The sequence below is a fragment of the Camellia sinensis genome, chromosome 14, assembly GCF_055761805.1.
Source record: "Camellia sinensis isolate YWXY chromosome 14, ASM5576180v1, whole genome shotgun sequence".
In the NCBI taxonomy this organism is placed as follows: Eukaryota; Viridiplantae; Streptophyta; class Magnoliopsida; order Ericales; family Theaceae; genus Camellia; species Camellia sinensis.
Genome location: NC_138974.1, coordinates 91,920,558 through 91,944,827, shown reverse-complemented (window position 1 = coordinate 91,944,827; position 24,270 = coordinate 91,920,558). Strand labels below are relative to the sequence as shown.

Sequence of the window (24,270 nt, the reverse complement as noted above, 5' to 3'; positions counted from 1 at the left end):
AGCAGTGTGTGGAGCCGTGGATAGCTGGGTGGGTAGAGGAGAGGCAACAACGGCATCTGGTTGGGTAGTGGGTGTGGGATGGTTCGGTGGTATAACAGTAGATGGAGGCCAGGACACGTGAATGGGGGCAAGAAGGAAGGGATGTGAAATTGGTGGGTGAGGCTGGTGGGAAGAGGCAAAGGATGTGGAGAAACGAAATATGGATTCATCAAACCGAACATGATGAACAATATAAAGGCAACCAGAGGACGTGTCAAGGCAACGATAGCCAAGATGAGACGAACTATACCCGAGAAACACGCAAGGAGCGGAGCGAAAAGAAATTTTGTGGTCTTATAGGGACAAAGAAATGGAAAACAAAGACATCCAAAATTTTTAAAAAATTTGTAGTCGGGCGATTTAGAAAACAAGCATTGAATCGGAGAGATATTGTTAATGACTTTAGAGGGCATTCGGTTAATGAGGTAGATGGTAGTGTCAAATGCAAAATGCCAATATTTATGCGGCACAGAAGCATGAGCGAAAAGGGTTAGGCCGGTTTCAACAATGTGACGATGACGTCGTTCAACTGAACCATTCTGTTCATGCGTATGTGGGCAGGAAGGCGGTGAATAAAACCCAAGTTTTGAAAATATGAATTTAGTTTACGATATTCACCATCCCAATCAGTTTGCATAATTTTAATCTTGCGAGAAAACTGCCGTTCAACCAAACTTTTAAAGTTTTGAAAAATTTGAAACACATCAGATTTATTAATCATGGAAAAATACCAAATGAACTTAGAAAAGTCATCAACAAAGATTACAAAATATTTATGACCTTCACTGGAAAGAAAGGGGGAAGGTCCCCAAACATCACTAAAAATTAAATCTAAAGGAGCCAAACTACGACTAGGAGAAGACAGTAGAGAAAGTCTGGAGGACTTGCCAAGAGGACAGGCATGACACATTAGGACGCGAGTCCGTTGATGTTGAACCGGAAGAGTGTGAGTTTGAAGGATGAGACAAAGAACACGCTCATACGGGTGACCAAGACGACGGTGCCAGCAAAGAGAAGATACAACTTCAGAAGAGAGAGCTTCAGGGGGTGGATGAGAGGTTGGAGAGAGCCGGTAGAGACCATTTTCATTCTTGCCGTGGAGAAGAGTTCTCTTAGTGAGTTGGTCCTTAATCAAAAAGTAGGTGGGATAAAATTCAAAAAACACATTATTATCTTTAGTAAATTGACGGACAGAAAGTAATGATTTTTGAAAAGTAGGAACATGAAGAATGGAGTTAAGATGAAAAGAACGAGAGGAAGAGTAGAGAGTGGAGGAACCAATATGGGTGATTGGAATGTCCATGCCATTACTGACGCGAAGATGAGAGGTACCATGGTAGCCATCAACTTGAGAGAGAGAAGTGAGATCGGGGGTGACATGGTGTGTAACACCAGTATCCGGAAACCAATCGAGTTAGGATGAAGGAGAAGAACTTAAGCCACCATATGTACTGGAAGGGGGCTCGGAACCATAGCTAGTGAAGTGAGCACTTGGAGCAACCAGGTGGTCAAATCGAGAATAGCATTGAGGAACAATGTGATTGGTCCGATTGGAGATTTGGCAGTGGACACGATTATCAGCAGATGGGATGGGGAGGAGGCCCGAACCACTAGAAAATCGAGAGCCAAAATTGGGTGAAGGGCGATTGTGCCCATTGCGTCCACGGCTGCGACCATGGCCACGAGAAAAACCACCACGCGAACGGCCACGAGAGGTGGGCTGGGCAAAGTGAGCCTGTGGAATAGATGTTGGAGCGGGTGTGGGCGTGGTGCGATGAAGAAACTCATGGCTTAAAAGGAGACTGTGGATTTCCGAGAAGGAAACAGGCTCTGGTCGAGCCGTGAAGGTCGTGACGAGATCCTTGAAGTCGGGTTGAAGGCCTTGGAAGACATAAAGATTGAACTCAGAAGGAGAGAGAGAAGTGCCAGCAGCTGCAAGTTCATCGGCAATGGTTTTGGCATCATTGAGAAAAGCAGTGGCAGAGTGATCATTCTGTTTCAATTGTTGAAGGCTCAAACGAAGTTGAAGAAGCCGAGTTTGAGACGGCGAGGCGAGGGACTGCTTAAGTGTGAGCTAAAAAGTACGAGAAGAATTACAACCGACGGCAAGAGGTAAAATTTCATCCGAAAGAGAGGCAATGAGAAGGCTTAGGATGAGTTGGTCTTGACATTGCCAAGTCGCATGTGCAGCATTGGGAGTGGAGATGCCGTCCAGGACAACTGTGGATGGTGGGCAAGAGAATGTACCATCAATATAGCGGTAGAGTTGTTGGCCACGGAGGTAAGGAAGAAGTTGAGTTTTCCAATTGAGAAAATTGGTGGATGTGAGTTTGAGGGAGATGAAGTGATGAGCATGAGTAAGAGAGGTGGGTGAAGGTGCTGTGGCAGATAGAGGAGTAGCACCGGAGGATGAAATTTTAGAAGCCATTGGCTCTGATACCAACTTGAACAATCTGCTGTAAAGATTATGATTGGATTCAAAGGAAAATGATTTTTGTATTATATTATTTCCATAACTATTCTGTGCTACTTATACAAATTATGAGATAAGGATAGATACAAAAGATAGATACAAATAATGATAAAGATGGAGTTACGGATGTATATTTGATATTAGGGCTGCTGACCCGCCCGCACTTATGCGGTTGGGGAAAAATGGACCCGCAACCGCCCGCGATGCGGTTCGCGGTTTGTGCGGGCGGGTGCGATTCGGTTTGCGGTTTAGTTTTTTTTATTTTTTTTTATTTAACTTAAGTAAATTTGACATTTTTTGTTACTTTCTAAACACTTTTTTTTTTTTAGAAGAGTTATAAATTAAATTACAAGATATACAATTCATGATCATAATAAATAGTCCACGTGTTAGATAAGATGATATGGAACCATGCTTGAGAATAGTAATTAATCATTCTCCTTAGCTTGCAAAAACAAACCCTTAAAAGTCAAACTAGTAATACTAATTTAAATATGCAAAAATAAACCCTTAAAAGTCAAACTAGTAACACTAATTTTAATAGTGGATTAATCTTCACTGTTTAGTTTTTAATATGCAATAATGTGATAATAGAATGACAATTCAAAATATCATATTTAACTGTGTCTACTAGACTAATAGAATATAATGATTTATATATATATATATATAAATAAAAGTCAAACTAGTAACACTAATTAAAATATCATTAGATTATGATAATGTATATAAGTGCCCATATAATAAATTTTACTTTCATCCAAAATGTAAAAATAAAAATAATAACTAGTTATCTCCATCCATCCAAAATGCAAAAAATAATAATAATAACTAGTGAAAGGAAAATGAAATTTATATTAAATTTTGAGTGAAATTTATTAAAGGAAACAGCTGTGATTGAGGCCTCGAAAATGAGGCTCGAAATTGCCTCGAATGCATTTTTTTTTTTCTGGGCTAATACATTGCAGAAAAAAATAAATAAAAATAATAATAATAATAATAACAAGCAAAGCATCAACCCAGCAAAAAAAAAAAAAAAAAAAAAAAAAAGAAAATTGAAGCCAAATTTGAGCCAAAAAATTTGAGGCCTCAATCATTAATCTAAAGGAAAATGATTATCCATTCAAAGGAAAAGTGGCACAAAAGATAGATACAAATAATTTTGGCACAAAAGATAGATACAAATAATTTTGTGCGCTCTGACCATCCATTCAAAGGAAAATGATTTTTGTATTATATTATTTCCATAACTATTCTGTGCTACTTATACAAATTATGAGATAAGGATAGATACAAAAGATAGATACAAATAACGATAAAGATGGAGTTACGGATGTATATTTGATATGTACATCTGATATGAAGCATATCTCAATAAGCATTAACAATAGATGTGAAATGATTATAATACTCTCAAATCTTAAACTTTTGTTTTGTTATTTTCTTTCTCTCTTCTATCTCATACACATAATTTATAATGTCTAACATTTCAATTAAATCACAATAATTATAATTTTTTTAATTATTTATCGTAATTCTTAATTTTTTATTCTAATTTTAATTTAATAGTATTTTAGATCACAATTAATCCTAAATATTTAATTATTTATTGCAATAACTAAATTTTTTTATCTAATTTTAATTTAATTATATTTTATATCATAATTAATTATTTATTGTAATTTCTAACATGTTAATCTAATTTTAATTTAATCATATTTTAGATCAATTCTTAATTAGTATTTATTTTATATTTTCATTTAATTATAGTTTAAATAAATTCTAATTATATTTTATATTTTAGATCAATCCTTAATTTAATGTAATTTTAATTAGCATACTAATCTAATTTTAGTTTTGGAGAAAATGGGAGTAAAGTCGTTTTTTGTTGTATTAATTTCACTTTTTTTGTTTTTTTAGAAAACCAAACCTATTGTAAAAGATGATGTGTGTGATATATCTTTCGTTAGTTTGAATGAAAAATCTAACGGTGACACTTTAGTCTAAAATAATATGAGAATTTTTTACTATATTTGAACCATAAAAATCTAAATAAAATACTTCCATTCTAAACCACGAGAGAGTAAACCTAAATTTTTAATGCATATAAATCACCAAATCTTGCACAAGGCTAGTGGACCCGCACCACAATGTTAATGACATGAAATTTTTTAAGGGAAGAATACAAATAAGTTGTACTTTCAAAAATTAATTACTAAGGTAGAAAAAAAGTTCATGTCCTTCATAATTGAAATTTATAAAATTTGTAATTAATTTGAAATTGTTTTTGAAAATAAACACTGCTATGTTATTCTCCCAATTTTTAAACGCATATTCGGTCCCTTGTTGTTGGGCACCAAATATGAAAATTACAATGACACTGTCCTAATTGCAGTTGTTTGATTTTGTCATTTTGCAATTATAAGAAAAAAGAATTAGAGAAATACTATTCAAATGTCGAAATCCAATGTTCTAAGCTTCTCTCACCATCATCGATAACATCCAAGTAGCTCTTCTTGCTAGAATTATGTTAGGAATCCTAAATAATTATCAAATTTTTTACTAAACTTCTCGCATGACACACATGTAATTTGTGCAGGTCCTACACCCACATAAAAAATTTAATAAAAAATTTAATAATTTATTTGAGATCCATAACATTTTCCCTTCTTGCTAAGTGTTTTGAACTCTCTATGAATTAATCCCAATGGGAAACTTTTGAAGTGGTCAAACATTGTGAACATCAAGCCCCGGCCGGTCCTCTTCATCATCTTCAAATTGTCTTATTCACTAGTATCATTTCTTATAAATTGATCACCCTCTAACCCACATCTAATCATCCCAAAAACACAATCTCATTCTCATATATAATTTACTATCTAAAACAATGGCCTCCTCAAGCTTGTTTAACCATGCTCTTTTTCTCCTCTCTATCCTTTCCACTTCCTATATTGCTCATGCCGGTGACCCAGATATCTTATCAGACTTCATAATCCCTGAAAACTCCACCACTCCTATTGATGGAAACTTCTTCACCTTCACTGGAATGCGCGGACTTCTTGCTAACTCAACCAACCCACCAAACTTCAAGGTCACGAAAGCCACCATGGCTGAGTTCCCAGCTCTCAATGGCCAGAGTGTGTCGATGGCATTTCTCCAGTTCCCTGCTGGCGGTGTTAACCCACCGCACACCCATCCCCGTTCTGCAGAGCTTCTTTTCCTAGTGGAAGGTTGTATGGAAGTTGGTTTCGTCGACACTGCAAACAAACTTTACACCCAGACACTTCAGGTTGGAGACATGTTTGTGTTTCCTAAGGGATTGGTGCACTACCAATACAATGCCGATGTTAGTGAACAAGCCACAGCTATCTCTGCTTTTGGAAGTGCAAATGCAGGGGCCGTGTCTACTCCGGTGACTCTATTCGCTACTGGGATTGATGATGAGATCCTTGCCAAGTCCTTTAAGACCGACGTTGCTACCATTCAGAAGATTAAGGCTGGTCTTGCCGTTAAGCCCTAACTTATATGGTTACAGATACAAACAGAAAAACCCATCATAAACTCAATCACACAGTTGATTTTTACTATTATATCAATTGTTTTGTTTTCCTTATTTCTTTATTATTATTATTATTATTATTTTTTTTTTTTTTGGTTCATCTATTTTATTTTTGTGATATAGCAATAATGTACTCATTGAGTCTAATTTGGTCTGTAATTGTTATATGCGTTTTGGGGAATAAATTACTGATGATGATGTGGGATTCTATTTCAAAAGTTTGATGCATATGGATATCTTGTGGTGTTGAATGGAATGCATATGATGTGATGCGAGGTAGAGGAAATGACTAGTTCTCATTATCCCTCTGTTTTGGCCAGAAACACTTTAAAATGTAAAATATTTTTTGCAGTAGAAACGTTTATTTATGCTTAGTTGAGGCGTCAAAATTAATGTACCAATGGTTGTATTAGTGATTGTAGGGATGAGGGTGAGAATGGAGGTGGAGGAGGTGGGTGGTGCACTGGGGGTGACGGTGGGGTGGTGAATGTGATGTTAGTAGTGGTAGTGAGGCAATATTTGTCTAAAAAATGTTCTTTACTTTTTAAAAATAGAAAATACTTTTCACCCCAATAAAGCTGGTAAAGGGTGAATGTTATATGCAGAGGCAGCTCTTTGGCCTCTAAATCTCGCAAGGGCTTTCTGTCTCCCATTAACCGATTGGGGGGAATTAGCTACAAGTCATCCATTGGAAAGAATCAGAATGTTAATCTTGATCGATCTCCTCCAGTTAATCATGGCTTCGAATTTAAAGATTGTAATATTGGGCCTGATCCTCCTGCTTGTGATATTCCTGAAAACTATGCTATGAAGCATGGACACTTCAAAAATGGTGCCGTGGCAGTGTCCGAAACGTGGACACGCCGGGGACACGCCGAGGACACGTACGGGACACGCCAGATGGCGTGTCCCTTTAATTTAATAATTTTTTTGGAAGGGGACACGGCAGGGACACGGAGGGGACACGCGTGTCCATATCTGGACACGCCAAGGGACACGGCGGGGCTCTTTTTTAAATTTTCTATATTTATTTGGGGTCAAAGTATAATATTTAAAAAAAAAAACTAACGGGCAAAGCCCTAATCGAACAACTGAGGAGGTAAAAGAGTAAAATCAGACCTGCTAGTCGAAGTCGAAGCCCTCCTCTCTCTCAGTCGAAGTCGAAGCCCTCCTCTCTTTCAGTCAAAGCCCTCTGAAGTCGATCGAAGCTCTCTCTCTCAGTCGCAGCCCTCCGAAGTCGATTGAAGCCCTCCGAAGTCGATTGAAGCCCTCCGAAGTCGATCGTCTACCTTCGATCCAGTCGTCTGTGTCTCTGTTTCAGTCGATCCAGCGTCTTCGACCTTCGATCTAGTCGTCTTCGAAGGTAAGCCCCTCTCTCGCCTGTCTCTTTCTCTTTCGCTCTCTCTCTCTCTCTTTGCTCTGCTTTCGGTTCGACTGAACTGTCTTCTCTTTTTTTTTTTTTTTTTTTTATTTTATACGTTCAATCCAGACTTTTTTATTTTTATTTTTTTTATTTTTATTTGTTTATACGTTTACATATATAAGACTTTTTTTTTTAATTATATATAAAAAAAACTGTATTTAAAACTGTAAGACTTTTATGAGTATATATTAAAAACTGTAAAAAAAACTTTTTTTTTTTTTGTAAGACTTTTATGTGTATATATATAAAACTGTATTTAAAAAATAATAATTATAGGTTTATATATATACACATATATACAGTATGTAAACTCTTTTTTTTTATTTTTTATTTTTTATTTTTTATCCTTCTAATGTTAATGTTAATTTATAGGAAAAATGTCTAGTTCAAATTCTGCCAATAACACACAATCTGCCTTTGATGCTGAAGATGATAAGCCACTGTGGAAATATGTGACTAAATTAGAAAAATCTGGTGCAAGAGGGGGAAATTATACTTTTCAATGTAATTTTTGTCGGGTTACACGTAAAGGTTCATACACTAGGGTAAAAGCCCATTTGATGCAAATTAAAAATCAGGAGATTGAAGTGTGTCCAAAAGTAACAAGTAAGGATAAAGCTGATTTTGAGAGAGTAATTGCAGAAGAAGAGTTGAAATTGAAAAACTCTAGGTTGAAGAAAGTCCCATTGCCGCCTCCTAGTTCAAGTGCATCATTAGGTTTATGTTTTAATGAACCAGAGGAGATGTATGGATCAAAAAGGAAGAGGTCAACTGCCATAGGAAGTGGAAGTAGTGGTAACCCTGTTCTGAAAGCATTTAACATTGGGGCTCGAGAACGACTAAATAGTGAGATAACTAGAATGTTTTATTCAGCAGACTTGCCATTTCATTTGGCAAGAAATCCTTACTATGTTAGTGCATTTACTTTTGCTGCAAATAACAACATACAAGGATATGTACCACCTGGGTATAATATGTTGAGAACTACATTGCTTCAAAAAGAAAGGACAAACATTGATAGGTTGTTAGACCCTATTCGAGGCACATGGAGAGAGAAGGGTGTGAGTATAGTCAGTGATGGATGGAGTGATTCCCAACGAAGGCCATTAATAAATTTTATGGCTGTTACCGGAGGTGGGCCTATGTTTTTTAAAGCAGTTGATTGTTCAGGGGAAACAAAAGACCAGTATTTTATTTCAAACTTGATGAAGGAAGTAATTATGGAGGTTGGGCCTAAAAATGTGGTTCAAGTCATTACAGATAATGCCGCAAATTGCAAGGCGGCGGGGCACCTAATTGAAGCACAATTTCCTCACATCTTTTGGACTCCTTGTGTTGTGCACACCCTCAATCTTGCCTTGAAGAATATTTGTGCTGCCAAGAATGTGGAAAATAATTCAGTTGCATTTGAAGAGTGTAATTGGATTAGTGAGATTGTGGGTGATGTGATGATGATTAAGAATTTTATTTGTAATCATTCCATGAGGTTAGCAATGTATAATGAGTTTGTGAGTTTGAAGCTTCTTTCAGTTGCCGAGACACGCTTTGCTTCTTCCATTGTCATGCTTAAGAGGGTCAAATTGATAAAGCAAGGTCTCCAAACAATGGTAATCAGTGACAAATGGAGTTGTTATAGGGATGATGATATTGGTAAGGCCAAGTTTGTGAAGGATAAGTTGTTGGATGACTTTTGGTGGGATCAAGTCAACTACATACTTTCCTTTACTGCTCCTATTTATGACATGATTAGAGTGTGTGACACCGATAGACCTTCTCTTCACTTAGTGTATGACATGTGGGATACAATGATAGAAAAAGTGAAGATGGTGATATATAAGCATGAAGGAAAGCGACTAGAAGACGAGTCTACATTCTATAATGTAGTACATCAGATTCTTGTAGACCGGTGGAACAAGAACAACACACCACTTCATTGCTTGGCACACTCATTGAATCCAAGGTGATTACAACACAATTTGCTATTTTTATTAATTTAAGTTTAATATTATTCTTTCACATTTATAATGAGTAGTATTTTTTTTTTCATTTTAGGTATTATAGTGATGTGTGGCTTCATGAGGATCCAAGCCGAATTCCCCCACATAGGGATGAGGAGGTTTGTCTTGAGAGAAAAAAGTGCTTGAAAAGGTTCTTTGATGATCCAATGGAGCGCACTAAAGCAAATTTGGAGTATGCTAAGTTCTCAACAAAAGAGGGGCCATTTACTGACATTGATTCCATTGGAGATAGATGTGATATGGATCCTCATAGTTGGTGGGTTGTTCATGGTGCATCTGCACCCACTCTTCAATGTTTGGTGTCACACCCCAAATCCGGGCATGACCGGCCGTGGCCCACAGGGACTTAGCCCAAGGCACACGTAAGCCTAAACATGAACCCAAAAACCACAAAAGAATAAATGTGATGATAGCCCAGAAATAAATAAATCAACACTCAATCCAGTGACATACCACAAGTGAAACAAGTCATAACCAACTTCCTAAAAATATATATATACTAAATGGGACATAAACCGCCCGTAAATTAAAATAATTCTAAATAAAATCCAACCACAATGTATGCACAAACTCGACAAAGCAACCTAAAACAGTTAAATAAATGCCCTAGAGGTCCATGCAATTGAGTCCCTGCTACGCCATGAGTCGACTCTAAGTCCTTCTAACACCTGGAAATGGTAAACAACTAAGTCAGCTAATAGCTCAGTGAGTAGCAACATGGATAGTAAATACAGTTTTGAAAACAGGGTTCAATTCCAAAATAGGATATATATCACAGAAACTAGATTGGCATACAGTTTGGTAAATACAATCTGTTTCAAAAAGAAGGTTCCACAGTTCAACACTTAAAATACTCATGTCTCGCAAGAACATGATAAATAACATTTTCCACTTAAAACGGATTATAACATGAACACCAATAATTTTCTGGGTACCAATAAAAACAAATAATCTGCCACACAGTTCTCAAGGCAATAAGCCCCATTGGATCCAAAATCGAACTAAGAGTCATCCTCAGGGTGGCACCTGGGCCTTTTCTCAAAGACGATCCGATTGAAGGTCACCTAGGTATTTTTAAAGGTCTTTTCCTTACAATCGTTGAGCACTAGAGTCATCACGGCCCAACCCGGATCTGTTCCCTAGTGGCCAGAGTCACCACACACAGTGGAATAATTTCCCTGGACTTAATACACACATGGTCCCAATAATCAATACACATCAGTTTCGCAAAACATGGTAGTTCATCATTATAAACATGAGACCAAAACAAATAGTTTACAGTATGCCAAGGTCACACATGTTTCGAAAATAATTTGATTCAATTGATAATATAATAATTTATCAAAACAGTTTAGTCATGAAACAACAATTTAATTTTTCAATAGTTCAGGGTAGGGGAACATTTATAAAAATATGTAGCATGAAACTACTCACCTGAAAACGAAATAATATAATCCTCGAATAGAGTGTAAAAGTCCAACTAGTGCCTTGAACCAAGTATAAAAACTACACGTCACAACTAATTTAAAAATACTAAAAACATAGGAACTAAGTAACCTCAACTAAAGCGCATTAACACGGCTCAACCCAACTCACCGTTACTCTTAAATATTACCTAAGTTCATGTTCTTCAAGGTTTAAAATCACCCAAGAGATGAGATCAAATCGAAACTTAATTAATTGTGACTTTAAGATAAAACAGAATTTCAAACAAGCCTTCCCAACTTATTCGCTAACTTTGAAAATTACAAAACCCACTCCATGCTATTCGAAAAATTCCAATAACCTCCAGATATGATCTAATATATCCTAAGTTTCAAACCCAATTGGTTTCACTTGATTTGCTTATCAAAATAATTATCTACAATTTATTATATCCAAACAGGTTGTTTTCTGCAGCACTTTAAAGAAATTGACGGTTCTCTTAATATACACGAGCAATCAATGGAAGGCCAAAAACGTACGAAACTAGACTCGTAATCGGTTTTAATGACACTAATTTGATAATTTTTGGATTTATACCCAAAGAGAACAACACTCCCGAATTTACTATTTCGGACTGGTTTCCTGTACAGATTTGAATACCTCAATTTATATGGATTTTAACTCCCAAAAATTATGAAAAAATTCAGATATGCAATTCAATATGTAATTGATCTACTGTAAAAATTTCAGATTAAAATTCATCTGTTTGATATGGTTTCTTGATTTTTAAAGTTTGCGATTCTGTGCAAAATTTTTGAACTAAGAATTACACCCATTCTTTACACATAAATTTAGCTCCTCAGATTTCTTAACAGTGTATACATATATATACAAAATACATAAACCTACAATCTCTCCATGAATGAATAAAATAATTATAGAATAAGGATGAAGAACAAAGAAAGAAGAGAAGAAAACCTAGGAGGGCTAACCTTTGATGATCACACACAACACAACACACCCAAAAGTTCTTTGATTGCAACATCTTCTTCTTTTTTTTCCTTCTCTCAAACCCTCTCCCGTGGCTGCTGTGTTGTTGCCCTATGTGGTGAACAAACAATAGAGTAGGGTTTGTGTTTATTTTATTTTATACTAGTGGTGGGCACACATAGGTCAAATAAATAGATAAATATACGAAACATATGTATAAGTTATATGCAACTCAAATGGTAAGAGTTTTATATATTAACCTTGTGGTCTAGAGTTCAAGTCACACTCTCCTCTCTCTATATATATATTTTATAATAAATCTTGCCTATAAATTAAATGCTTTCACCATAAATTTATTTTAGGTTTTAAAATTAATTAAAAGACCTTCCAAATATTTAATTTGCACTTTAGGATTCACCACAAAAATATTTGAGATTGTAATATTATTATTATACTATTTACTTAATTTTTATATTCGGGTTCTCACATTTGGCTTTAAGGCTACTTGTGCAACCTTTTTCTTCATCATGTGCTGAGAGGAATTGGAGTATATACTCTTTTATCCATTCAATGAGAAGAAACAAGATGACACCCCAACGTGCAGAGGACTTGGTTTTTGTTCATAGCAACCTCCGTCTTTTATCAAGGAGAACCCCACAATACCTTGAAGGAGAGACCAAGTTATGGGATATTGCGGGCGACACATTTGATTCATTTGATAATGTTGGGATGCTTGAGGTTGCAAATCTATCACTTGATGAACCTGAGATGGAGGTTGTGTTGTTTACCGATGATGGAGGTGCAAACGAAGAAAAAGGTGGTGATGCTAATGATGATGAAGACGTGCAAGAAATTGGATCTACTTGAAGTTTTGAAAGGCCTACTTCTTTTCTTTTCTTTTTTTTTCCTTCTTCTTTGCCTCTTATTTAGTGCTTTTGTGACAAATATTGTTGGATGTTGGATGTTTTCCCCTTATATTTATTTAAAGATGTTGGATGTTGGATGTTGAATCTTTTGCCTCTCTTATATTTATTGAATTAATGGTTACTATGTTAGTGTTTGTTAATTTACATAACACATACAAATATATATATTTAAAAAAAAAAAATTTGCCGTGTCCCCCGCCGTGTCCGTGTCTCCCTTTTTTGGAAATTGCCATGTCCCGTGTCCGTATCTGTGTCCGTGTCCGTGCTTCATAGAAACTATGGATTTGAAATGGATGATAGATATTCAGACCCTGGAGACTTGGATGATGAAGATCATCCATGGAAGCCTTTGAATCCCTATGAGCCCGGGAATTTGAGGGTAAAACCTTTTAAAAAAGGTTGTTCAAGCTTTTTGTTTCTTTGCACACTTTTTTTTCCTTGCTTCTTCTTGTGCTCTTAATCTTGTTCAACTTCTTTATTCTGTTTCTGAGTAGTGAAATCTTTTAGAAGGCAGGGGATTAATTCCACTAAACGGATATCCATAACTATTCAGTTCCCTCTCGAAAGAATGCATGGTACCATTAGTTCAGAGCTCAATGATATATGGGAAGCACGACATCATGCCTCAGAAAGACAAGAATCCCAATCTCCTTCAAAATATGAAAAGGTTGGTTTGTTGGTTGTTTAATATTGTCTCCTTAAACGGTCTAGTTTTTGTTAAATGATGCCTGATGTTTTATTTACAACTGAGAAATTCACTTATTCATGGAGGACGTGAAACTTGTGAATCATTTTGTGATCCCAATGATGACAATGATTATGATAATGGAGGCTTTGATTTTGGTCCATCTGATTTTGACAAGCAAATGCCATCATTTTTACTTTTCTTTTTTTTTCCCCTCACACATCCAAAACTTAATTATTTTGAATTTCAATTTTCATGTGGATTTGTATCAATCCTAACATTTTCCCGATAGGATTCACGCCTACCGTTCGATATTCAAGAATATGGTGAAAGAATATTGGAGAAGCTGTCCATGGATGCAGACAGTGGAAATACCATGTCATTTGCCGATGTCATTAGGGGACAAGAGAAACATGATATTGCTTGGACTTTTTCTGCTCTTCTGCAAATGGTAATTTCCTTGTTGAGATTTTGCAAGGACCTCTTGGGATGCTAGTTTAGCAAAATAGCTTTTAGTTAAAGCTTTCACATAAACTTCTATGAACATTTTTTTCATATAGGTCTAGTATAGTACTTATAGTTTTGCTGGTACTTGTGTTATATGGGCTTTTCTATTTTGTTTCATAGTGCCTCTGTCCATCAGATATGATAAGGGTAAGAATGTGAGATATGTGTCTGATACCTGTTCTCAATTTAGACGTTTGGATCCTCTAATTTTTTTTTTTTTTTTTTTTTTGAAGAAAAAACTTACATTTGCTAGTAAAGAAATATTTCTAGCCTCTTGTGTGGGTGAGAGAAATTTCTTATCTTTTCTGATTCTTGTTTAATTTCAAAAACATTTATACATAATTTACATCATTTTGTATTAATTGAGGGCATTAATATTACCAAATGAATCGAGTTTGGACTTAATTGAATATATACATTGTTTCCCTTATTTTCTAAAACTTATGCTTTTGGGACAGTTGCTGATGCAAAAATTTGATCTTTGTTCTTTTTTTGTCATCAATCTTTCAAGGTCTATGAGAGATCTCTGTCAGGTTCTGGTGCTAGCCCAAATGTAGCTGCTGCTACTCAGTTTGTGAGAGCTGAAATGCTTCCAAGTGGCTATTTCATTCGGCCATGCAAGGGTGGAGGGTCAATTATTCATAAAGTTGATATGTTAGTTTGGCTCAGCTTCCAAGCAAGTTGATATGTTAAATCATTAAAGAAGGTGAAAGGCTTCAAGTTTTGTGTCATGTTGGACTTCAAAGAGGATATAACTTTTGAGAAGACATGCTTACTAAATTCAATTTGACTTGAATATGCCCTGTGCTGCACTACAGTTACATATTTTCATCTTTATTTTAAATGGAATTCAATTATTATTTGATGATTTAGTGAAGTTACAAGAAAGGAAATTTGTTAATTATTGTTCCTAAGCTTTTTCTTTTTTAAATGTTATTATTCCCTAATTGTGGTTGGGTTGAATGAATTTTGTTCAATATTGGATTGAATGTTTATAAACAAAAATTGATTGTTTTGAAAAAAAAGAAAAAAAAAAAAAAGAAAGAGATTTGGCGACTAAACAATTGGTCGGCAAATTCTACACTTTTTTGACTAAAATCATTGGTCGGCAATTCCTTACCTTTTTGCGACTAAATTGTTAGTCGGCGATTCCTCGACTTTTGGCGATAATCTATTTGGTTGTTGAATGTGACAATTGGTGACTAAGATATTTGGTCGGGAAAATATCACTTTTCGCAACCAAAGTGTTTTAGCGACAAAATGAATTAGCCGCAGTAATGATATATTTAGCAACCAAAAATTTAGTTGGCAAATACAACTTTTCCCGACTAACAAAAATTTTGGTCGCAAATTACTTTTGCCGACCCTCAATTGGTGACCAAAGTAGCGACCAAAAAAATTGGTCACAGATAACTTTTGCCGACTAAAAATGGGCTTTTAGCGACCAATTTTTTGGTTGGCAAATGTGTTATTTCTTGTAGTCAATATAAAACTCGTTGGTCAATCAATCATTCTCAAATCATCAACAAAAAATAATACATAAATACCCTACAATATATAACACTTTGTTTTCTCTTCCTCACCAATAATCAGGATGGGTTGAACGCTAAAAATTGCAAATAATGTACTTTATATTAAACATAGTCGCAAAGACCGCTCGAGTATTCACTTTATTGCTCAAGCAATGTGACTAAAGGCAGTGCTCATAAGGAATGCACAAGTCAAGATATGAAATGTTAGTACAAACTCCTCTTCCTAGTCACAACTTGAGTTGGTTTTGCATCTAAACTCTTGTAACTCACAGATAAAATAGAGCGAATAAAAATGCAACTAAATAAAATTTTGTCCAACAGAGACCAATAATAAAAACCTAACAATTTGGATGGAAGAGGTTCCACCTTCTTTGGAGCAACTTGTTCTTTCTGAAGCCCCTGTTTTTGCAGGCTAATGTTTTCCTTGTTGATGTATTTGATTGTACCCTTTATCAATCTAAAATAATAAATAAAATAAAATAAAAAAAACTCTTGGGTTATATGTACAGCCATGCCACTTTTATTAAATTTTGAGTGAAATTTATTTTACCTCCTTCTGGTTTAAGCGAAAAATATTTTACCGTTCTATGGTTAAAATATAATCAGAGAGTCCCTATGTAATTTTGGGCCAAAGTGTAACCATTAATACCATTAACAATAGATGTGAAATGACTATAACATTCTCAAATCTTAAACTTTATTTTTTTTATTTTCTTTCTCTCTTCTATCTCATACACATAATTTATAATGTCTGACATTTCAATTAAATCACAATAACTATAATTTTTTAATTATTTATCGTAAATCTTAAATTTTTATTCTAATTTTAATTTAATTGTATTTTAGATCACAATTAATCCTAAATATTTAATTATTTATTGTATTACCTAACTTTTTTTTTCTAATTTTAATTTAGTTATATTTTATATCATAATTAATTCTAACTTATTAATTATTTATTGTTATTTCTAACATGTTAATCTAATTTTAATTTAATCATATTTTAGATCAATTCTTAATTAGTATTTATTTTATATTTTTATTTAATTATATTTTAAATAAATTGTAATTATATTTTATATTTTAGATCAATCCTTAATTTAATTTTAATTAGCATACTAATCTAATTTTAGTTTTGGAGAAAATGGGAGTAAAGTCGTTTTTTTGTTGTATTAATTTCACGTTATTTATTTTTTTTTATTTTTTTTAAGGAAACCAAACCTATTGTAAAAGATGATGTGTTTGATATATATTTCATTAGTTTGAATGACAAATCCAACAGTGACACTTTAGTCTAAAACAATATGAAGGCTTTTTGACTATATTTGAACCATTAAAGTGTAAAATACTCCCGTTCTAAATCACGAGAGAGTAAAATAAATTTAACTCTTAATTTTTTAATGTATATAAATCACCAAATCTCGCACAAGGCTAGTGAACCCACACCACAATGTTAATGACATGAAATTTTTTAAGGGAAAAATACAAATCAGGTGTACTTTTAAAAATTAATTACTAAGGTAGAAAAAAAGTTTATGTCCTTCATAATTGAAATTTATAATTAATTTGAAATTGTTTTTGAAAATAACCACTGCTATGTTATTCTCCCAATTTTTAAACGCATATTCGGTCCCCCGGTGTTGGCACCAAATATGAAAATTACAATGACATTGCCCTAATTTCAGTTGTTTGATTCTGTCATTTTGCAATTACAAGAAAAAAGAATTAGAGAAATACTATTCAAATGTCGAAATCCAATGTTCGAAGCTTCTCTCACCATCATCGATAACATCCAAGTAACTCTTCTAGCTAGAATTATGACAAGGACTCCAAATAATTATCAAATTTTTTATTAAACTTTTCACATGGGTGTGGGACTCACACACATGCGATTTGTGTAGGTCCCACAACCATGTCGTTTAATAGAAAATTTGATAATTTATGTGAGATCCATAACATTTTTCAGTCTTGCTAACTGTTTTGAACTCTCTATGAATTAATCCCAATGGGAAACTTTTGAAGTGGTCAAACATTGTGAACATCAAGCCCCTGCCGGACCTCTTCATCTCCAAATTGTCTTATTCACTAGTATCATTTCTTATAAATTGATCACCCTCTAACCCAAATCTATTCATCCCAAAAACACAATCTCATTCTCGTACATAATTTACTATCTAAAACAATGGCTTCCTCAAGCTTGTTTAAACATGCTCTTTTTTTCCTACTCTCTGTCCTTTCCACTTCCTATATTGCTCATGCCGGTGACCCAAATATCTTATCAGACTACACAATCCCTGCAAATTCCACCACTCCTATTGATGGAAACTTCTTCACCTTCACTGGAATGCGCGGACTTGTTGCTAACTCAACAAATCCACCAAACTTCAAGGTCACAAAAGCCACCATGGCTGAGTTCCCAGCTCTCAAATGGCCAGAGTGTGTCGATGGCATTTCTCCAGTTCCCTGCTGGCGGTGTTAACCCACCGCACATCCATCCCCGTTCGGGAGAGCTTCTTTTCCTAGTGGAAGGTTGTATGGAAGTTGGTTTCGTCGACACTGCAAACAAACTTTACACCCAGACACTTCAGGTTGGAGACATGTTTGTGTTTCCTAAGGGATTGGTGCACTGCCAATATAATGCGGATGTTAGTGAACAAGCCACGGCTATCTCTGCTTTTGGAAGTGCAAATGCAGGGGCTGTGCCTACTCCGGTGACTCTGTTTGCTACAGGGATTGATGATGAGATCCTTGCCAAGTCCTTTAAGACCGACGTTGCTACCATTCAGAAGATTAAGGCTGGTCTTGCCGTTAAGCCCTAACTTTTATGGTTACGGATACAAACAGAAAAACCCATCATAAACTCAGTCACACAGTTGATTTTTACTATTATATCAATTGTTTTGTTTTCCTTATTTCTTTATTATTATTATTTTTTTTTTTTTGGTTCATCTATTTTATTTTTGTGATATAGGAATAATGTACTCATTGAGTCTAATTTGGTCTGTAATTGTTATATGCGTTTTGGGGAATAAATTACTGATGATGATGTGGGATTCTATTTCAAAAGTTTGATGCATATGGATATCTTGTGGTGTTGAATGGAATGCATATGATGTGATGCGAGGTAGAGGAAATGACTAGTTCTCATTATCCCTCTGTTTTGGCCAGAAACACTTTAAAATGTAAAATATTTTTTGCAGTAGAAACGTTTATTTAGTTGAGGCGTCAAAATTAATGTACCAATGGTTGTATTAGTGATTGTGGGGATGAGGGTGAGGATAGAGGTGGAGGAGGTGGGTGGTGCACTGATGGTGATGGGGGGTGGCGATGACGGTGATGGTAGTAGTGGTAGTGAGGTAATATTTGTGTAAAAAATATTTTTTTCTTTTTAAAATTAGAAAATACTTTTCACCCTAATAACTTGTTTTTGTTGACAATTAAAAATCATAAAACTTGTTTTATTTGGAAATCCTTACATTATATTCAACAAAAGTAGAAAATCATAAAAGACATTTGAATTTGTTTCTCTATCACAGAACATGTTGGACCTACAAGGCATTGATGAAAAGCAGCGATGGCAAATTGTGCAAGAAAAAAACATAGTAATCATTCCATCCAATTTATTGACATGGACAGAAGTATAATTCTATTAATCATTCCTTACAGTACAAATTTGATCAAAATGAATTTCAAATGAAAAATTATGTAAATCAAATTTAAAGAAAAACACAGGGAAAGAGAGAAGAAAAACAATGGAAGAACACACACCATAACTATGTCTTGACTAAACCCCAAGTAGTTTGGATGAAAAGAATTTTGACTTCAATTGTGGAACCCTCCTTAAATAAGAACAACAGTTAGTGAGACTCTTATTGAAATGAGATACGAAAAAGACAAGACGTATGCAATCTTATCTCATTTTTGGAGGGACTGTTTCCATATACTTAACTAAGAATGAGAAAATAAACGAATAGAAATCAAGAATTATAGTTATCTTCTCCATAACCAGCCTTTTATTTTTATGGGTTATTGACAACTCGGCATGAAGTCCTTATCTCCCCTTGTGTGCCAGTAAGAACTTGGACTGCACCCAACTTAACCATGGCCTGAGCAAATTTGGTTTGAAAATCCAAGCCACGGGCAGCATATATCACTGATCCCTTGGTTTGTGGATCCAAAGCCAGCTCTTGATCAATTTGAAGGATACCTCTTTGCAGTAGTATTTGTTGATAATAGGAATTATCCACAACCAAGGCACTTTTAGGGTTCTGATCCAAATTAACAGTGCTATCAGTTGTTGCATTCTGAGGACACCGAGATCTCAATATGTTTAACAACATAGGATCCATGGTCCGGTCAGGCATTCCACTGTTCTGAAAATCAAAGAGACGATCTTTGAAGAGTGAACAATGTGCAACTCCAACTGCGTGACCACCTATACAAAACATTGATTTATCGTGCTTAAATCAATAACTTTAGATGAGAAAGAAAAAATATATATATAAATGTAAAAACTAATAATATAATTCAAAATGCATTGCTGGCAGCACTGTATTTTAAGCATTTTTTTATGAAATGTTATTATTTAGCATTATTGGATGAGAAATAGAGGCGGCAAAAGTGAAGTACCAAGAAGATAAACCATATCCACGACACCAAGTCCTTTCTTGGCAAATGCATTGATGGAATCAGACACAGATATAGAAGGAGCTGGGAGATCTACATTTTGAGCAAGAGATACAAGACCATCTCTTCGCCCTGTTTGCACAGCGTATCTCCCTCCTCCACCCTGCATGTACACAACAACTTAAATATTGTTATGTGATCAACTTAAGATATATAGTGTAACTCCATATAGTAAAGAGAGAGGGAGAATGGACACATTACTCACCAAAGACACTGCATCTCTAGTGGCAATAACAATTGTATCAGCACAAGAAACTACTCCCGGGCACTTTGCTTCCAGGGCAGCTTTCGCTGCATCGATAATTTCATAACCCCTCACACTTAAATTTGGAGGTGCAGTTTTCTCACTGTTGTTCCCATCTAGTAGGATTGATGCATCACATCCCTTTTCATGAAAAAAGAAAAATTATTTGTCAGTGCCAAAAAGTAAAAAGCAAATAATAATAATAATAATAATAATAACAATAATAATTGAACATCTACTAAGTGGGTGTCTCTGATTGACTTTCTTCGTGAATTTTTTGTTGTCTTTTTTTTTTTTTTTTTTTAATGAGCTTTTTTTAAGTGAATGCCATTTGACTTTAAGTGAATGTCTTTTTATGATTCATTTTTCTAATTTTCTAATATATTTTTGGGGTGAGAATGAAATGTGAGGTATGGAAGACTCTTTTTATCGAATCATTGGATAAAGTGTTAGCTGTTGAGTATGGAAATCTACATTTCTGTAGTGTTATTTTCTGGTGTTACATTGGAGTGTTACATTAGAGTACTTCGTTCGCAAAAAAGTACATTAGGAAGTTTTTGTGTTACATTGATTGAGGTGTTATGTTTGGGAAAAAAAAAAATACACTAAAAAGTTTTTTTTAGAATGTTACGTTGTTATGTTTGGGAAAAGTACACTATCAAATTTTTTAGGATGTTAAATTAGAGTGTTATGTTTAGAAAAAAATATACTAAGAAATTTTTGTGTGTTATATTGATTGGAATGTTACGTTTGAAAAAAATAGACTAATAAATTTTTTTTAAATGTTATATTGTTACATTTAAGAAAACTATATTAAAGAGTTTTTTAGTGTTTTATTGATTGAAGTGTTAGGTTTAGAAAAAGTGCACTAAGAAATTTTTTAGTGTGTTATGTTGAAGTATTACGTTTTGGTAAAAAAAATTTATGTACTACATTAATTGGAGTGTTACGTTTAGAAAACGTACACTAAATAATATTTTAGTCTATTACATTGGAGTGCTACATTTTTTGAGTGTTATATTAGAATGTTACGTTTGAAAAAAAAATAAATTAGGAAGTTTTGTTTTTTTGAAGTGTTGAGCGTAGTAATTTAAATATTAGGAGAAAACTCACATTTTGACTATTTATATAATTCGCACTAGAATGGAATCTTTGAATTCATAAGAAAAAAAAAGAGAATCAAACAGTTCATAAGATTACTATTTAAGATTTATTGGTGTTTCATCGAATAAAATATAACTGACTTATTGATGGTGGTTTTTTGTTTTTATTTTTTTTGTATGTCGACTCAAAATTATTATTACGCTCTTGAAAAGTAAAAAAATAAAATTAACACTACAAGGAAGAAAGCTTTTGTGAAATTCTTGCATGCACGTGGACTTTTTAATAAAAGTTTGCTTACATTTACAAAGCAATCATGGAACTGCATGCGTAGGAGAGCGGGGACAATCGTGGCGTCCTTCTTGAACCATGCCTGAATGACACCGCCTACAATAGCCTCAACGTCTCCACCATTACATTTTCCATTGTAGAAACCGAACTGTAATGCACCATTTTTAACAAGGCAATGCCCTCCTTTGCCATTACATTTTCGATTGTCGAAACCGAATTGCAAGTCAAGACCGCCATTTCGGTTATCAAAACCAAACTGCGATGCACGGCCGCCTTTTCGATTGTCAAAACAGAAAGGGAGTGCACCATGGCACTGGGCTGTGAAGTTAATGAAGATGATGAGCCCAAGGGCTAGTTCCACTAGACCTGCCTTCAACATCTTCAAACTCAATTGCTCTTTTATTTTACAAAAATGGAAACTTTGTTTCTTAATCGGTGTTAAATATTGGTTTGGTGTGAAATAAATTAAAGCTTCCACTCCTATTTATAATGGAAAGGAAAGCAATAAAACTTGTTCATTTTTGTGCCTCTCTCTCCCAAAGTTAGAATTGGAGTGCACGATCGTTTGTCATAGATGTTAGAACGTGCATTCATGTGCAGAAAAGGGGGATTGATACCAGCACAATTTTCCTTTAATGGGTATGTACAATAATTATTATTTAGCATATCAAATGTTGACGTGTAAAATTATTAAAACATGAATAATTTTAAGAATAAAAAAATTGGTTATAAAATTAGAGATTATATATATATGAACATATATGTTTATTAAGAACAGGACATACTAATAAATCTTATAAAATTTTGTTTATTAGGAATATATGGGTATTCGGGTTGAAGTCCAAAATTGAATTATTTTTGTTTAAAAGTGTTAGACATATTGAATTTTGATGAATTGTTTCCATTTTATTTTAACTTTGCTTTAATTTTAGTTGGAAGATCAAAATAGATTGAATTCATATAAATCATACCATGGTATTTTCATCTATGTTTATATCTTAATCATGCCATTGTTGAGTTCAAAATGAGGCTTAAATAGGTACCAAATCAGTGCACCAGAGCAACAGAACACTAGAGGCCGAAACAAACCACACCAGACGACCGGCCACGACAATTTTTGGCTATTTTGTCCTGCAGCTTAGGATAGGCTTGGGACGTTCAAGCGGACGACCCAAGCAGGAAAATCAGCTCAGTTCAACTACATTTCATTTTTGTTCTTACCGGTTGTCAGACCAATAGTATGCTCGACGTTTTGACGTTCAGGACTCATGGGACATATGGGCAGGTGTTCAGGCGGACAACCCACAGAGACAGAATTTCATTTGGGACATTCGGGGTGGACGTCCACTATGCAGAGTGTTTATATCAGTAACAGATGCTGAGAAGAGAAAAGAAGTGTTTTACATAAGAACATCCATCCTCCAACGGGCAAAACGAACACTCTCAATGTGCTATACAACATTCTGCATCTTTAATCACTCTCATAATTCTCTGAAGAGGTTCTACTAAGTTTTCATTTTCTTTCAGAATGTACATAGAGCCTTAGCGCTAAGCTTATCTTACCTGTGTGAGGTTTATAAAAAAATCTAAGCTTCAATATAGTGTATCTATCTTTGAGAGATCATTCTTGTAGCTTTCATTGAAAGCAAAATCATCTTCATTTCAGTCTTGTAAGAGTGTGGTACACTCAATTTTCTTGACTCTTTGAGTGTGATTGAGAATTAGCTAAAGAGGGTAAGGGTTTGAAGACTTGGTACAGTTTATGTAAAATCTGTAGAAGATTGCTCCGTTTGTGAATAGGTTGCTAGCACCCTTGTGAAGCTAGAAGATAATGAAAAATCTCAAGTAAAGATTGAGGAGTAGATGTAGGTTTGCTTGAAGCCGAACAACTATAAATTTGTTTGCTTCCTTATCCCTTATCTCTTTATTTTGCTTCATTGTTATAGCTATATCTGATACACTACTTGCTATTATTGTGCTAAACATATAATATATTCAACTGATCTATATGATTTTGTGATATCTACTTCAATTAATTTGACAAATTCTTTATGTTCACTCACCTCACTGATACAACTATCTGATATTTATCTTCCATTAAGTATTGGAGTTAAAATTGCTTATCTATCTATATCACAATCTGTTAGTCAAAAATTCATTCACTGATATTTTCTTCTTATGATTAATCAAGTTATCTACCTTTCATCAGCCTTATATCTGTTGCTAGTTCATCTTAAGCTTCTAAACATCTTATTAATATTTTTCTATACTAGTTATAATTTTTAGTGGGGTATTATTAATTTTAATTTGTAAAAACCTAATTCACCCCCCTCTCTTTGGCTTCTTTTTGGGTAACAAAAAGTCCAGGCGC

At 34.5% G+C, this 24,270-nt stretch overlaps 4 protein-coding genes and 1 pseudogene across 4 annotated transcripts; 3 read left to right on the top strand and 2 right to left on the bottom strand.

Moving 5' to 3' along the window:
* Positions 1-1,453: 1,453 nt before the first annotated feature.
* LOC145807182 (uncharacterized) lies at positions 1,454-2,467 on the bottom strand. The gene is made up of 2 exons (XM_082905125.1): positions 2,222-2,467; positions 1,454-2,098 (listed from the first exon to the last, which is right to left on the bottom strand). The coding sequence occupies exons 1-2, from the start codon at positions 2,465-2,467 to the stop codon at positions 1,454-1,456; spliced, it is 891 nt and encodes a 296-aa protein (XP_082761251.1).
* Positions 2,468-5,399: 2,932 nt separating this feature from the next.
* Positions 5,400-6,032, top strand: LOC145807574 (germin-like protein 9-3). The gene has a single exon (XM_082906041.1). The coding sequence runs from the start codon at positions 5,400-5,402 to the stop codon at positions 6,030-6,032; it is 633 nt and encodes a 210-aa protein (XP_082762167.1).
* A 1,839-nt stretch (positions 6,033-7,871) lies between these two features.
* LOC145807181 (uncharacterized) lies at positions 7,872-9,862 on the top strand. The gene is made up of 2 exons (XM_082905124.1): positions 7,872-9,454; positions 9,547-9,862. The coding sequence occupies exons 1-2, from the start codon at positions 7,872-7,874 to the stop codon at positions 9,860-9,862; spliced, it is 1,899 nt and encodes a 632-aa protein (XP_082761250.1).
* Positions 9,863-17,759: 7,897 nt separating this feature from the next.
* Positions 17,760-18,396, top strand: LOC114315923 (germin-like protein 9-3; annotated as a pseudogene).
* Positions 18,397-19,591: 1,195 nt separating this feature from the next.
* Positions 19,592-22,278, bottom strand: LOC114312782 (peroxidase 60-like). Its single transcript, XM_082905123.1, has 5 exons — positions 22,215-22,278; positions 21,910-22,067; positions 20,469-20,648; positions 20,207-20,366; positions 19,592-20,012 (listed from the first exon to the last, which is right to left on the bottom strand). Exons 1-5 carry the CDS (start codon positions 22,276-22,278, stop codon positions 19,597-19,599), a joined length of 978 nt encoding a protein of 325 aa, XP_082761249.1. The 3' UTR covers positions 19,592-19,596.
* Positions 22,279-24,270: the final 1,992 nt, after the last annotated feature.